This window comes from Nansenia antarctica (assembly GCF_963989245.1).
Source record: "Nansenia antarctica genome assembly, chromosome: 16".
NCBI classification, from domain to species: Eukaryota; Metazoa; Chordata; class Actinopteri; order Argentiniformes; family Microstomatidae; genus Nansenia; species Nansenia antarctica.
Genome location: NC_137686.1, coordinates 22,611,807 through 22,623,847, shown reverse-complemented (window position 1 = coordinate 22,623,847; position 12,041 = coordinate 22,611,807). Strand labels below are relative to the sequence as shown.

At 42.5% G+C, this 12,041-nt stretch overlaps 2 protein-coding genes across 2 annotated transcripts; both read right to left on the bottom strand.

Annotated features, from left to right (window-relative positions):
- Window positions 1–484: 484 nt before the first annotated feature.
- exosc4 (exosome component 4) lies at window positions 485–2,540 on the bottom strand (the record flags this gene model as incomplete). The annotated part of the gene is made up of 3 exons (XM_080546812.1): window positions 485–961; window positions 1,415–1,621; window positions 2,370–2,540. The coding sequence occupies 3 exons, from the start codon at window positions 2,538–2,540 to the stop codon at window positions 602–604; spliced, it is 738 nt and encodes a 245-aa protein (XP_080402938.1). The 3' UTR covers window positions 485–601.
- Window positions 2,541–3,122: 582 nt separating this feature from the next.
- Window positions 3,123–11,792, bottom strand: LOC308171845 (cAMP-dependent protein kinase catalytic subunit beta). Its single transcript, XM_080546745.1, has 10 exons — window positions 11,535–11,792; window positions 7,704–7,765; window positions 7,473–7,601; window positions 6,893–6,991; window positions 6,702–6,784; window positions 6,004–6,130; window positions 5,821–5,916; window positions 5,614–5,736; window positions 5,131–5,295; window positions 3,123–4,685 (listed from the first exon to the last, which is right to left on the bottom strand). The coding sequence occupies exons 1-10, from the start codon at window positions 11,578–11,580 to the stop codon at window positions 4,560–4,562; spliced, it is 1,056 nt and encodes a 351-aa protein (XP_080402871.1). The 5' UTR covers window positions 11,581–11,792; the 3' UTR covers window positions 3,123–4,559.
- Window positions 11,793–12,041: the final 249 nt, after the last annotated feature.

The window sequence follows — 12,041 nt, the reverse complement described above, 5'->3', positions numbered from 1 at the left end:
AGTAAGCTATACTACTTTTTACATTTCGTTGGGGCTAAAAGACGACCTAAAACACCCAAAGAGCATATTGTCACAGGCTTGATGCATTTATTGAATCAACGGTTTATGGGATCAAATAATTAGACTAATATTAGTCTAGATAATTATACTTTCTTATACTTTTGTCCAAATACTTATGACTTCTTCAGGTGAGAAGACTACATAATGGGCTTTTATTTCTAAACGGTAAATTTGATATGTATGAAAAATACCCTTAACATAATAAATAAAATAAAAAGCCTACTGCCCAAACACATATCAAGGTGACTGACTACATACACAGCATCATCTACAAGTAATATTTAGTTTACATTCATAGACAAGCAAACAGAACAGAACACATCCAGGGGGTTTATAATGTTTATTTAAGCATTTCAAACAAAAGCATGAAGCAGTTTGTAAAGTGGTACAAAAAACAACAACAACAAAAAAAAACATGTACTCCTCAATCTGCACCCTCCAACTTTGGCCTTGTTCAATCTGCACCTTCCAACGACGTCATCCCTGCTCAACGTTTGCCCAATCGACCAAAAGTCCAAATTGGATACCCCTCTAACCAACATCACTCTCCGGTCAACACAGACACCTCCTGCAGATGTTGCCGTACCACCTCATCCAGTACTTTGCTCACACCTTTGCAGGCCGTCATGGCTGCCTCCATGAGAGTTTCTAAGTGGTCTTGGTGAAGTCTAGCGTTCATCTGCAGCAGTGCGATCTGCCCCCCGCGGGGCAGCAGTGCCATGGCCAGCGACGTGCCCCCTCCGGCCTCCTCGACATGGGACAGATCTGCCAACGGCGTCTCGTCCACAAAGCCCGCTGTGCAAGCGCATACGTAGTCCCGCATTGGGATGCCCGCGTCGATCACCGCAAGTGTCGCGGCATTCACACACGCACTGTAATTCCCACCGTCTGACTGCAAGATCTGAAAGAGGGAGAGACGTGTGTTACATTTAAAAGTGTGAAGTAGGCGATCACATCTTCAGGGCCTCTCTGACACTGCAGTTTCTTAGCCTAGGGTTTGATAATGGATCTGGACCTCATCTACACCGGAGTATGAAAGTACGCACACACACACAGAGCAGTGGTTCCAATAGGCTAGGTGCACGATCTCCACTACTTCCTGAAAGGCACCTTGCATGAACATATCCTGTCTCACTCTATTGGTTTTATTGATTAATCAGCTGTGCGGTAAACTGTTGGAACACACAGTGCACAGCTGATTAATCAATTAAACCAATAGAGAGAGACAGGATATGTTCATGCAAGGTGCCTTTCAGGAAGTAGTGGAGATCGTGCACCTAGCCTATTCACAGCAGAAATCAGTTGAAACATTAGCTTCAACCACTCTTCATTTGGGATCTGAAGTGGAAGGTACCTTGACATAGATGTCTATTTGGGAACGCGGGTACAGCGTTGTTAACACCGCAGCCTCGAATGTCTGCTTGAGGTGCAAGCTCATCTCTGTGGACTTGCGGTCCCCGTGGGGCCTCCTCTTCCTCTCCGCCGTGCTGAAGGTGGCCATGCTGTACTGGCAGTTGATGACAGCGCGGTCATGGAGAGTCTTAGAACGGCCGCCACGAACCTGGAGGTGAGGAAAGGAGAGTGTGAATTTCACAATGGGACACAGTGTTATCAATAAAGGTGACACAGCCCGGAGGTGACAGCTTGCAGTCCTGTGTGACAACTGTGCAAGTCTATCAGCTGTCCCCCCCCCCCCCCCCCTTTTGACAATATAAACACGAATCCAGGTCAACTGTCCAGTTTCACTACAAGAATAAACATTCTGAAATCAAACGAATAAACAATTGAAAGGGTTATGCAGCACGTTATAACAACAGACACAAAGTAATATGGACAAGACAACGGTAAGACACAGGAGAGGTGCAGACTGGGGTCCCTTCATGAAACTAACTAACTCTCTAATTTACCCCCAGAAGTTAGCGAAGCTATGTGAGGGGGGGGGACAAGCTGAATTTAAACGGTCAAATAGTTTTAGCATTACAAAATCGTGAGCTTAGAATTATAAGGTTCTATCTCCGTTTAGGGCAGTTCAGAGAAATTGAGCGTCAAAGTTTTTACATTCCATTATGTTTGGTGAGATGGAACCTTTGTATTTTATGAATTACTAACTCCAAAATGTTCAACATTTTAAAAATAACACCACACAGGCATTAATAAACACCTAATGGATCAGATTATGTAAAAAAAAAAAAAACTCAATTTTGACAAAAATGGAGATAGTAGAACCTTATAATTCTAACGTCACGAAATGCGAGGGTTACTTCAACGTGCTAGCTAGCAGGCTAACGTCAATGCTAACTGTAGCTTACTTCATGGGGTCCGTAGACCACCGCCAGCGCCTTGGTGTTCCCCTGCTCGATGTACGCAGAGCCGTCGGCTTGGGCAAACACACCCATGCGAGCTTGGACTTTGCGTAGTTCAGTCGCTTTCCTTCCATCCAGGCGATATCCCTGATCCGACAACAACTCCAGGCCAGCCATGTTTCAAGTGTACCTTCAATTCAATGCGGATGAATGAACGAACAAGCTGGAAAAACTACACACGTGTTATGATAGACTACATTACCCACACGTCCATTGGGCGTGGATACGGTGGCTTTTCAAGCCAAGACGAAACGCGTTTTTTTCTCCCCCAGATGCGAGCATCTCTAAATCTTATCACTTCACAGTTCACACACACATTTGTTAATAAAAAAAAACAGCCATCATAGATCCGTGGGCTATCACCATCGGAATTCAATTTCTATGGGAATCGACGACGCCATGTTCAGGGGAGAAAACTTCTACGGCAAAGGAGGGAACCTCAAAACTTTCTCATCTAAATTCTGCAACATCCGGAGTACGGTAGCCGAGGTTCTGTTAGACGAATATTATTATCCTAATACAGATTGTGGAAATGTTGCAACCACTCTTAATACATTTCTATCAGAGACATTTTCTGACAAATGTAACACAGCTTTTGGTGTTGGGATGATGGGGACCATGACACAAGGTTACAAAAACATTCAAAGCTTTGACACTTTTAAAAATAAAATTTATTAGCATCTCTAATGTGTATAAATAAAAACATATATATGAAACAATGCATATACGTATAATGTAATGAGCTGAACAATGACTGGATTATATGTGATACAAAGGAGCAGTCTTGTTTGTTTTTTTAGCCAGTGTTTGTGTGAGAAGAAAATGTACCTTGAAATCAAGCATTTTAAACAATATGCATACCTATAAGTTGCAACTCTACATTCTTTCATAAGAATGAAACAAACAAGGAAAGGAAGGAGTTCAAGAACATCGAAAGGGAAAACAAGGAAAATTGTTGTTTTGCGATCACTTTAGATAAGTTTGTAAAACAGTTTAGCATCAATATTATGAAGTGTGTACTGGTCTCCCTTACAAAGTTGAGGCACACGCCACAACTCTATACACACACACTGAACCCATCAATTTATAAGAGCACACTCTAAAAAAAAATCCTTAAAAAGGATTTAATTTCACTGTTTTCCACATATTCTGAGAACTATGGCTCCACAAATGCATTAACATAAGGGTCATTTTTGTTCGTCATGGACCTGCAATGTTTTGACCATAGCCGTAAGATTTAATCAATCAATGGATTAAGAGACAGTAAATAAAATAGAGATTACAAATTGTACATAAAACTCTGACCTGATAAGAGACAAAGATCACCATTTTGCAACTTTTTGTTTGCAATTAGGTTTGTCATTCTCTGGACTTGCTTGCTGCGACAGGGCCAGAATACCAATGGGACAGTGAATGGACGCTTTGTCAGGGGCTAACCCTCTAAGGCGAAGGCTAAGAAAGGAAGGGCTCTCTCTCTCTCTCCTCTATCTCCTATTAATTATTTTGGTCATGCTCAAAACACGCAACGGTGTTTCAAATGTCTTACAGGACTGACAAACAGATATGCACATAGGATAAATACTATTTCTGAAAGCTGGCCCAAAACAAGTTGTCCTAGTCCAAGACAAGAGAATGATTTTCTCTGAAAAGCATCTCTGGGTTGTAACAGACCGAAAATACAAATTGTCGACAATTGTCGGATGTATGTACTAATTGGCATTTCTCTCAGCTTTTGTTTCAGTTTTTCCTTCCTAAATTGAAAAAGATCACATTTTTAAAGGGGAGCACAACATCCAAGACAACAACTGCTTCAAAGTAAAAAAGAAAAAGAAAAAAAGTTAAGAAAAAAAAAAGAAACAAAAAAAAGTGGAGCAGGTAAGGGTTTGAAAGAAAAGAAGAAAAGAAAAGAAAAAGTGAAGTGTCTGCTTTAATATGCAGGTGTGTGTTGTGACAGTGTGGTGTTATCGGCACCCAAGGATCATGGCGACCTCACTCAGCCTTGTGGAATGAAGGAACTACGTAATCGTTTTTGAACAATGATGGTCTCTGCTCCAACCCCAAGTCTTTAGAAGAGTGCAAAGATCCCCCTTATTTTCATGTGTGTTTTAGCCCTGATATATCCACGCTCGCACGTTCCTAAAACTCAGAAAACTCCTTTGCGCATTTCTCTGTTACAGAGACGCGGATCTCCTCCTCCTCGTAGTCGTCAAAGTTGCTCGTGTCCCCGGCCCCTCGACACTTTGGTATGAACGGGGCTTCCACCTGCAAGCACAGTAGCACAACCCACAGCCGACTTAAAGGAGGAGTCTGCCTTATAATGACATAAATCCATCATTTTCCTCGCCGTTTTCTTCTTTTTTTTTTAAACAACGGTAGAGAGTTTTTTTTTTGCACAGGGTTATGTTGCCTATGTTCTTAGAATAAAATATTATCATTATGTCACAGTTTGTCAAAAAAAAAAATCCCCTCATAGATAACTTCTCTTCTACTATTCGTACAGTAAGCATGCCATGTTGCCGTAACTAAGTCACAGAATCAATATGCTCAAGAAAGCAACGACTAACCTTGGATGTAAATCTTTTTAAATTTCATAGACGGTGTTGAGTGTCCTATATGAAATTATTTACATCTAGGGTTGGTCATTGTCCTTTTGAATGTGCTTTTTGTGTGTTCTGCATCGCCCCAATTCTCTGAAATAGCCTCGTACCTTCCTCTCGTAGATGGCGATCCAATCTGTTGTAGCGAACCACTTGTGGCCCTTGATGTCGTTGACCCCGTTCTTCAGGTTGCCGTAGCGTTTGGTCAGGTCCACCTGCAGCAGGTTCCTCAAGAGGTCTTTCAGGTCAGAGCTGAAGTGGGAGGGGAATCGTACCTACAGGAGACATTTGTGTTTGTTTTATTGGTCAAATAAAGACTTTGAAATATTTACATAAAACTACTATTAGAACAAAGAGTTCCAATCAATTACGTCATCTTTAACAACCAGAGTTACAAAGCAATACGAAAGAGGCTTCTTCAGCCTTCAAAAACAATGCAATAGTAATCCATGCCTCTCGGTATGTACTGTAACACAATTAAAGTCATTAGACATTTAACACATACCACAGAGCGTTCTCTATGAGAGTGTGACAAGTACAAGCCTGTCAGAATTTTTCTTTTGAACCTGGAGGAGGAATGAACTTCTCCTTACCTTTCCAGACACTATCTTCTCATAGATCTGTATAGGCTGGTCAGCGAAGAAGGGAGGGTAGCCAGCAGCCATCTCGTAAATTAGGACACCAAGGGCCCACCAGTCTACTGCTTTGTTGTAGCCCTATAGACAGCAAAAACAGATGTAATATATACACACACACACACACACACACACACGCACGCACGCACACGCAGACACACACACCTTGCTGAGAATTATCTCTGGTGCCAGGTACTCTGGAGTCCCACACAACGTCCAAGTCCTGCCTTTTACCCGTTTGGCAAATCCAAAGTCTGTCACCTGAGGGCCAAGAGCACACAAGTAAAGCAAAATGGCAGAACAAAACATAGGCCAAGAATACTCCATTGGGAGTAATGTCCCACATACCTGGATGTAGCCGTGCTGATCGATGAGGAGGTTCTCAGGCTTCAGATCTCTGTAGATAAGGTCTAGTGAATGCAGGTACTCAAATGTCAGAACTATCTGGGCAGCGTAAAACCGTGCATGAGGTTCACTGTTGAGGAATGAGAGGGGAGGGTTAAGCCTTTTTTCGTGATTTGATGAAAAGTCATCTTATCTTCTTACCAAAACAATGCTAGCGTTCTGTAGCTGTGTGGCTACGTGAGGAGATCTAGTTCTCATCAAAGCAATTCCAGAAGATATAACAGTACTTTCCAAAAGTATGCATGTAAATAAAAAAACTAGAAGCTCAACATACTACTAAACTTTGTTTGATGTTACTTTGAGGCAATTTTGGCATGCTAATCTAGAGTCTATTAGCTGGATTAGAGGAGATGCTTTTACTACTGGCCTATGAGGAGAACTGGGGATAAGATGCATTTTCACTGTTACTACCCACTGTATGGACGGCGAGAACGATACAGTACATTAACTTGGATATGGATTATGGATTATTACTTGGATACATTTGTACCAAGGGGCAGACAAAGTCCAAGATATATACGACAAACATATACACAGTTGAAGGACAACGAACCTTAGATACAGTGCCCTGCATGGGACAATTAAGCATGATTCTTTCTTCTTTTGGCTCTATACACCAAAGGCTTGGTCACCTGACTCACCTGAACCTTCCGATTCTTCTTAGATGTGAGAACATCTCTCCTCCGGGGACGTATTCCATCACCATATACAAATTGGAGTTGTCCTGGGACGACAGACACAACAAACAAAACCCTTTCAGATATCAAGCTGAAAACAGAATAAGGATGATCAACGGGGCAAAATGAAACGCTGTGCAGACAAAACAAACTACCTTGAAGGCATACTCAAGTCTGACGAGGAAGGGAAAAGACACCGCCTGCAAAATTCTCTTCTCGTTTAGCGTGTGTTCTATTTGCTTGAGCTTCACCACCTGGTAGACAGAAAAGAGAGTGATGAGCCGACTGCCTGGACACACACGTGGTAATGACATAACAAGACGACAGCAGGGAAATGGAAAAACAGGACAGCTTTTGGTTTCCGTCAATTTAAATAATGAAAAGACAAAAGGTAAAACACTAATCCGAAACAATAACAGGTCACTCCTATTATTGTGCCAGTTTGTGGGATGACCCAAGCAAGACGCTGCCTGACCTGCACTGAAATGACACTTATGCAACCATTACAACTGAAATAACTAATCTCCATTCTCCTCTTATACTATGGCTGGAAAAAAACACGGGGTAAATTGACTTATCTGCTCAAACTGAACTCAACATCTGTTCAGCTCATAAACCAACAGTAAGGCTCACCTACTGCAAAACTATCTAGAAAGTGACCTCTAGGGGGGAGAAAATAAAATAAATAAAAAGGCCAGTCATATCTGCTGGGCACACAACAATGTGGATACTGACCTTTTGTTTGTCCAGTATTTTCATGGCGAAGAACTGCTCTGTTCCTTTATGTTTCACCAGCATGACTCTGCCGAACGAGCCTGTTCCCAGCGTCTTTAGCCTGTCAAAGTCATCTAGGCCTGTCGTGCTCTGTAGTGGAAACAGTGGGTTACGTAATAGATACCACACAGCCGCCCAAAACCTTGAAGCTACAGCCCTCTTACCCACTGGTATTATCTCAAAACACCTCACCTGTGGTGGACATTCCCATTTTCGCAAGAAGTCTTCTTTGGCTTTGGCTAGAAACTCTTTTACTGTAAGGAAGGACAGACAGGGAGAGTTAGTTTAGTTCAACTATAACACAGCCTGTATAAAATGGCAATCAATGGAGATGAAGACAGGTGGTAAGGTCCAACCAAACTCCTATCTGCATTGAATCCACTAGTAGATATACGGGAATAAGGAAAAACTACAAAATCACAACAACGTTTCTAACGACACAAAACATACACACCAACAACCAAGACAACCACGACAGGCAGTATAGTAAGAAGTGATGCCAAACGCACTATTGTCATGTTTTTATTTTATTTATTTTTTTTAATGTAGAACACATAGAATTCACTAAGACCGGGGACGGTTCGCTGTAAAGCATGCAGTGCTGTTGAGCATCACTTTCTGCACGTTCTGTGCATTAATACTGTTTTCAGGGGAGACGACTATGAAACTCAGTATTAAGATAGTTAAAACGAGGAGCCAACATTACATGGAGAAACACAGCAGACATCCAGAATGACAGAATGGAGATGACCACAACGACAAAGACGACAACAACAACAACGTCAACAAGAACATGAGAATTAGTGAATTGTTTTAACAAAACATCATAAAAGGCAAGGCCTCGAGCACTGCTTAGTCAGGTAGTATTTACAGAAAGCGTTCTCAATAAGGTTTGAAGTTCTGTCATTTTGGGCATCTAGTGGAGGAATGGGCGTACCAAAAGTCTCTATAGATCACCAAGGATTGTTCAGGAACATTCACCCACATGGATGGGGATGATGAGGAAGGCGAGAGACAGAGAAAGAGAAAGACAAGTAGGCCTATATCAGATCAACAAACATGGACCATATGCAGTGAAGAACAGCAGACAGCAGAAAACAGAAACAGTAAGGAAGAAAGAAAGAGTTGCCATTCGTTCTTCAGTGATTCCGTTTGACACAACAACAACAAAACAGGATGATAACTAATAAAACGTTGTCTCCTGTAAAACACAAACAGACGAAACAAAACAATATGACTAGGACCTTGTGACATGTTCTGTACAAAATACAAAGATTGAGTTACCAAGACAAATAATTCAATAACTTAATCAAATGAGGAAAGGGCCAAATGAGAACCTAGCTAGCTACAACACTGGTAAGAGGAAACCCGAGCTGCAACATGTGATTGAACACTAGTGTTTTTCCTCTGGTACTGTATGTCAGCTAGTTGTTGTTTTATCCTGTTCTTTAGCTAGATCAAGAACATCTAGTTGGCCTATAGACGCCAGTCTAAGACTAGCCTTAAGTAAGCATTTACATTTGTTTGTGATGGAAAGCACCAGGCCTGGGTATGCTTCACTTTAGCCCGAGCTGACCTCACCACTTTTGCTATTGGAAGATTATTAAGTAGTATGGAAGTTCAGGTTCATAATGAGATATTGAAATCGGGAATCTAACAACGTAGTAATCCTACTACTGGTAGGGAGGTTTCTTTTCCCAATGCCAAAATGGTCCTCACCTCTTCTAATTTAAGGTATAGGCTGTGTGCAGCATTTAGCAATGATCACTCACTACTACTACTAGGCCCTAGGTCTAAAAATACCTGATCAGCTAGCGTAACATTTTCTCTGAAACCTCAAGCCGGCCCTGACTAAACACTGAAGAAGACCATGCAGCGGAACAGTGACAATAACAGGTCTCCATTGCTGTTGTGTATTATCCACCACCTCCAAGTTGCACCAAGCTTGAGTTTTAATACCTCACCAAGACCTGTGTTGATGCCTCTCAAGTGTCGTTCAAGTGTTGGTGAGGAGGTTAGCGGGCCACAGCAACACACACACACAGCTATTATCGGAACCAGGTCGCCTTGGGAAGCTACACTTCAGACAAATCTGCAGCTCAGGGCACTGTGTCAGCTTAGACAGGTTTAGCTAACGCCTAGCCAACGCTTGGGAGACTAGGGTTCATGCGCACACCAGCAAAGAAGCACGACAGTGTGGACGTCCGGTTGCACTGATGATCAAAACCTGTGTCCTGAAGCTAGGGAGTGAACTGCCAGAGACTCGCTAGGCTCATATTCCTCTGGTGTCTCTTTCTTCCAACACCTCAATAAATCTCAAACGAACAGATTCACAGCATCATAAACTGGACAAAGCTTTTAACAACCCAGACGCATTACTGACCATAAATAATTCTGTGTGAACCTTTTCTAAAGAGAATGTACAATCAAAAGTTAAAGTGGAACAATTATGAACAGTCCCTTCAGGAGCCCACTGAACATTTTACTGAAAAACCTTGTGAAGGTTAGCCAGTCCACTGCTATCATGCAAGATTTGGTTTAGACACGATTCAAAAGTTATTCCTCACTGTACAAGCATAGCCTATATGCGGAAACATTCAAATGTATCCCATAACGCTGTGCATTGATTACATCAGTGTACCATCGCAAATTAATGCAGGCCTAGGGCTAGCTACGTCAAACCTTTCAAAGCTTGTAATTCCCCTTATCCTCTGACGAAGGTCTGATGACAAGCCATTCCAGTCAATGACAAATTCTGTGTGTGTGTGTGTGTGTGTGTGTGTGTGTGTGTGTGTGTGTGTGTGTGTGTGTGTGTGTGTGTGTGTGTGTGTGTGTGTGTGTGTGTGAGTGAGTGAGTGAGTGAGTGCGGACCTTCACTACACTAAGATTAAACAGGGACTCTAAACAAAAAGCCTTGAGATAAATCACTTGGAGTTTTTTTTTTTTTTTAGGGGCCTGGTTTTATGAATGGGAAGAGGGCATTTGTCATTTCTTCACCATATTTGGTCACTGTTTTGTGGTGCACTAGAGAGGGAGGGAAAGCTATGTTTATGTAGTTGAGAATAGCAGGCTGTGGGAGAGGCTTTAGACAAACAGAAACTAATGGACTCGATGGGACATCTTTTGTTGTTCATTTCTGCAGAGAATGTGGTCAAGATTTAAAGATGTGAATTAGGCCAATGTGATGACAATCACAACTCACTGTTTGGCTACTAAATGTCATAACAACAGGGGCCTCCCATCCTCGGATGTCACCGACAAAGGATGAAATTTACCAAGCAGATCATAGTTGATGAATTTAGCCCTGCTAGCCCTGTGGATTAGTGGATTGTTAACCAGTGTCTCCTGAGTCCTGGCTGCACAATTTGTCAGTCAAGGGGCCTGGTGGGGCTAGCTTGCTGACTTTGAGCTAACCTAACCAGCCAACACACATAAAAAGCAGCAGAGTTAACCACTGAGCTCAAGCTAAACACTGCCTCGATGTTATGGCACTGTAGCTACGTGTAGCTTAGATGTGTATGGGGGCTAGTGTTGGGTTAAGGCCCCTACTCAGACCACTAATCCCCTCGCTAACATTAGCTAAGCTAAGCTAGCCATCTATAAGGTTGCCAATGACAACATCGGAGCTAAGAGAGAGAGAGAGAGTTTAGGGCCTCCGAGTTAGCTAGCTAGCTGGATGGGTATAGCCTATATTGTGGTTAACTAGCCTAACAAGCCACCTGGATTTAAAATCACAATCGATTACTTGCGATATGAATACGTTTGGGATGGTTGTAGCTTGTAGTTAACGTATAATGTTTACAACTGAGATGAATGAACGTGTGCAATTATCAAGAGACCGCTATCTAGCTAGCTAACGTAACGGTAACTTAAACATGAGCCAATGATTTAAAGCAGCCCAGCGGGTTAGCTTGTTGACTTGTCAAGCCAACGTAAGTTAATACGGTGCTGCCTTCGGTGCCTATCTATAATATAGATATATTATATATAGCATATTATGCTCAGCGGACAGCCCCAACTCACCGCTCTCTAGCTCGTTGCCTTTCTTGGCGGTTGCAGCGTTTCCCATCGTACGGAAGACCTCAGATCGCTCAGACTGCGGGAGATGGATGTAGCTTAGCTAACAGCTACTGTTCAAACGAGAGGTGGTGGTGGTGGTGTCCCCCCGCTTATTCCTGGTGAAATCGTTAATTTGAAGAATCAATACAAAAGATATAATTGAGGATGAAAATGAGGAGCCCGAATCCCTTGTTCAACCCCTTTGAACACCTTTTCCTTCGATATTTTCCGTCCAGACTCTTTCCGATGTCGCTGACATGCAGCTAGCGGTCAATGGTCTCACACTCCCTCGCCAAAGCATTCGCTGTTGGCTTTGGTGGTCAGAGATATTTCTGTTACAAGATGTCCCACTCACATCTGCTGTTGGCTTTGGTCAGAGATGTTCTGTGACAAGATGTCCCACTCACATCTGCTTCCGCGACGCGTTCGCTCTACGCGTGAACAAACGTCAAGTTCGACTTGAATGTCAAA

What these genes read in the sequence shown, in the direction of transcription:
- LOC308171845 (XM_080546745.1), bottom strand. Translation starts at nt 11,580, where the DNA reads ATGGGAAACGCTGCAACCGCCAAGAAAGGCAACGAGCTAGAGAGCG. An exon ending in GACTTGAGTATGCCTTCAAG is followed by an intron (nt 6,785 to 6,892) that starts GTAGTTTGTTTT and finishes CTGTCGTCCCAG; the next exon opens with GACAACTCCAATTTGTATAT. An exon ending in AGAAGAATCGGAAGGTTCAG is followed by an intron (nt 6,131 to 6,701) that starts GTGAGTCAGGTG and finishes ATTCCTCAACAG; the next exon opens with TGAACCTCATGCACGGTTTT.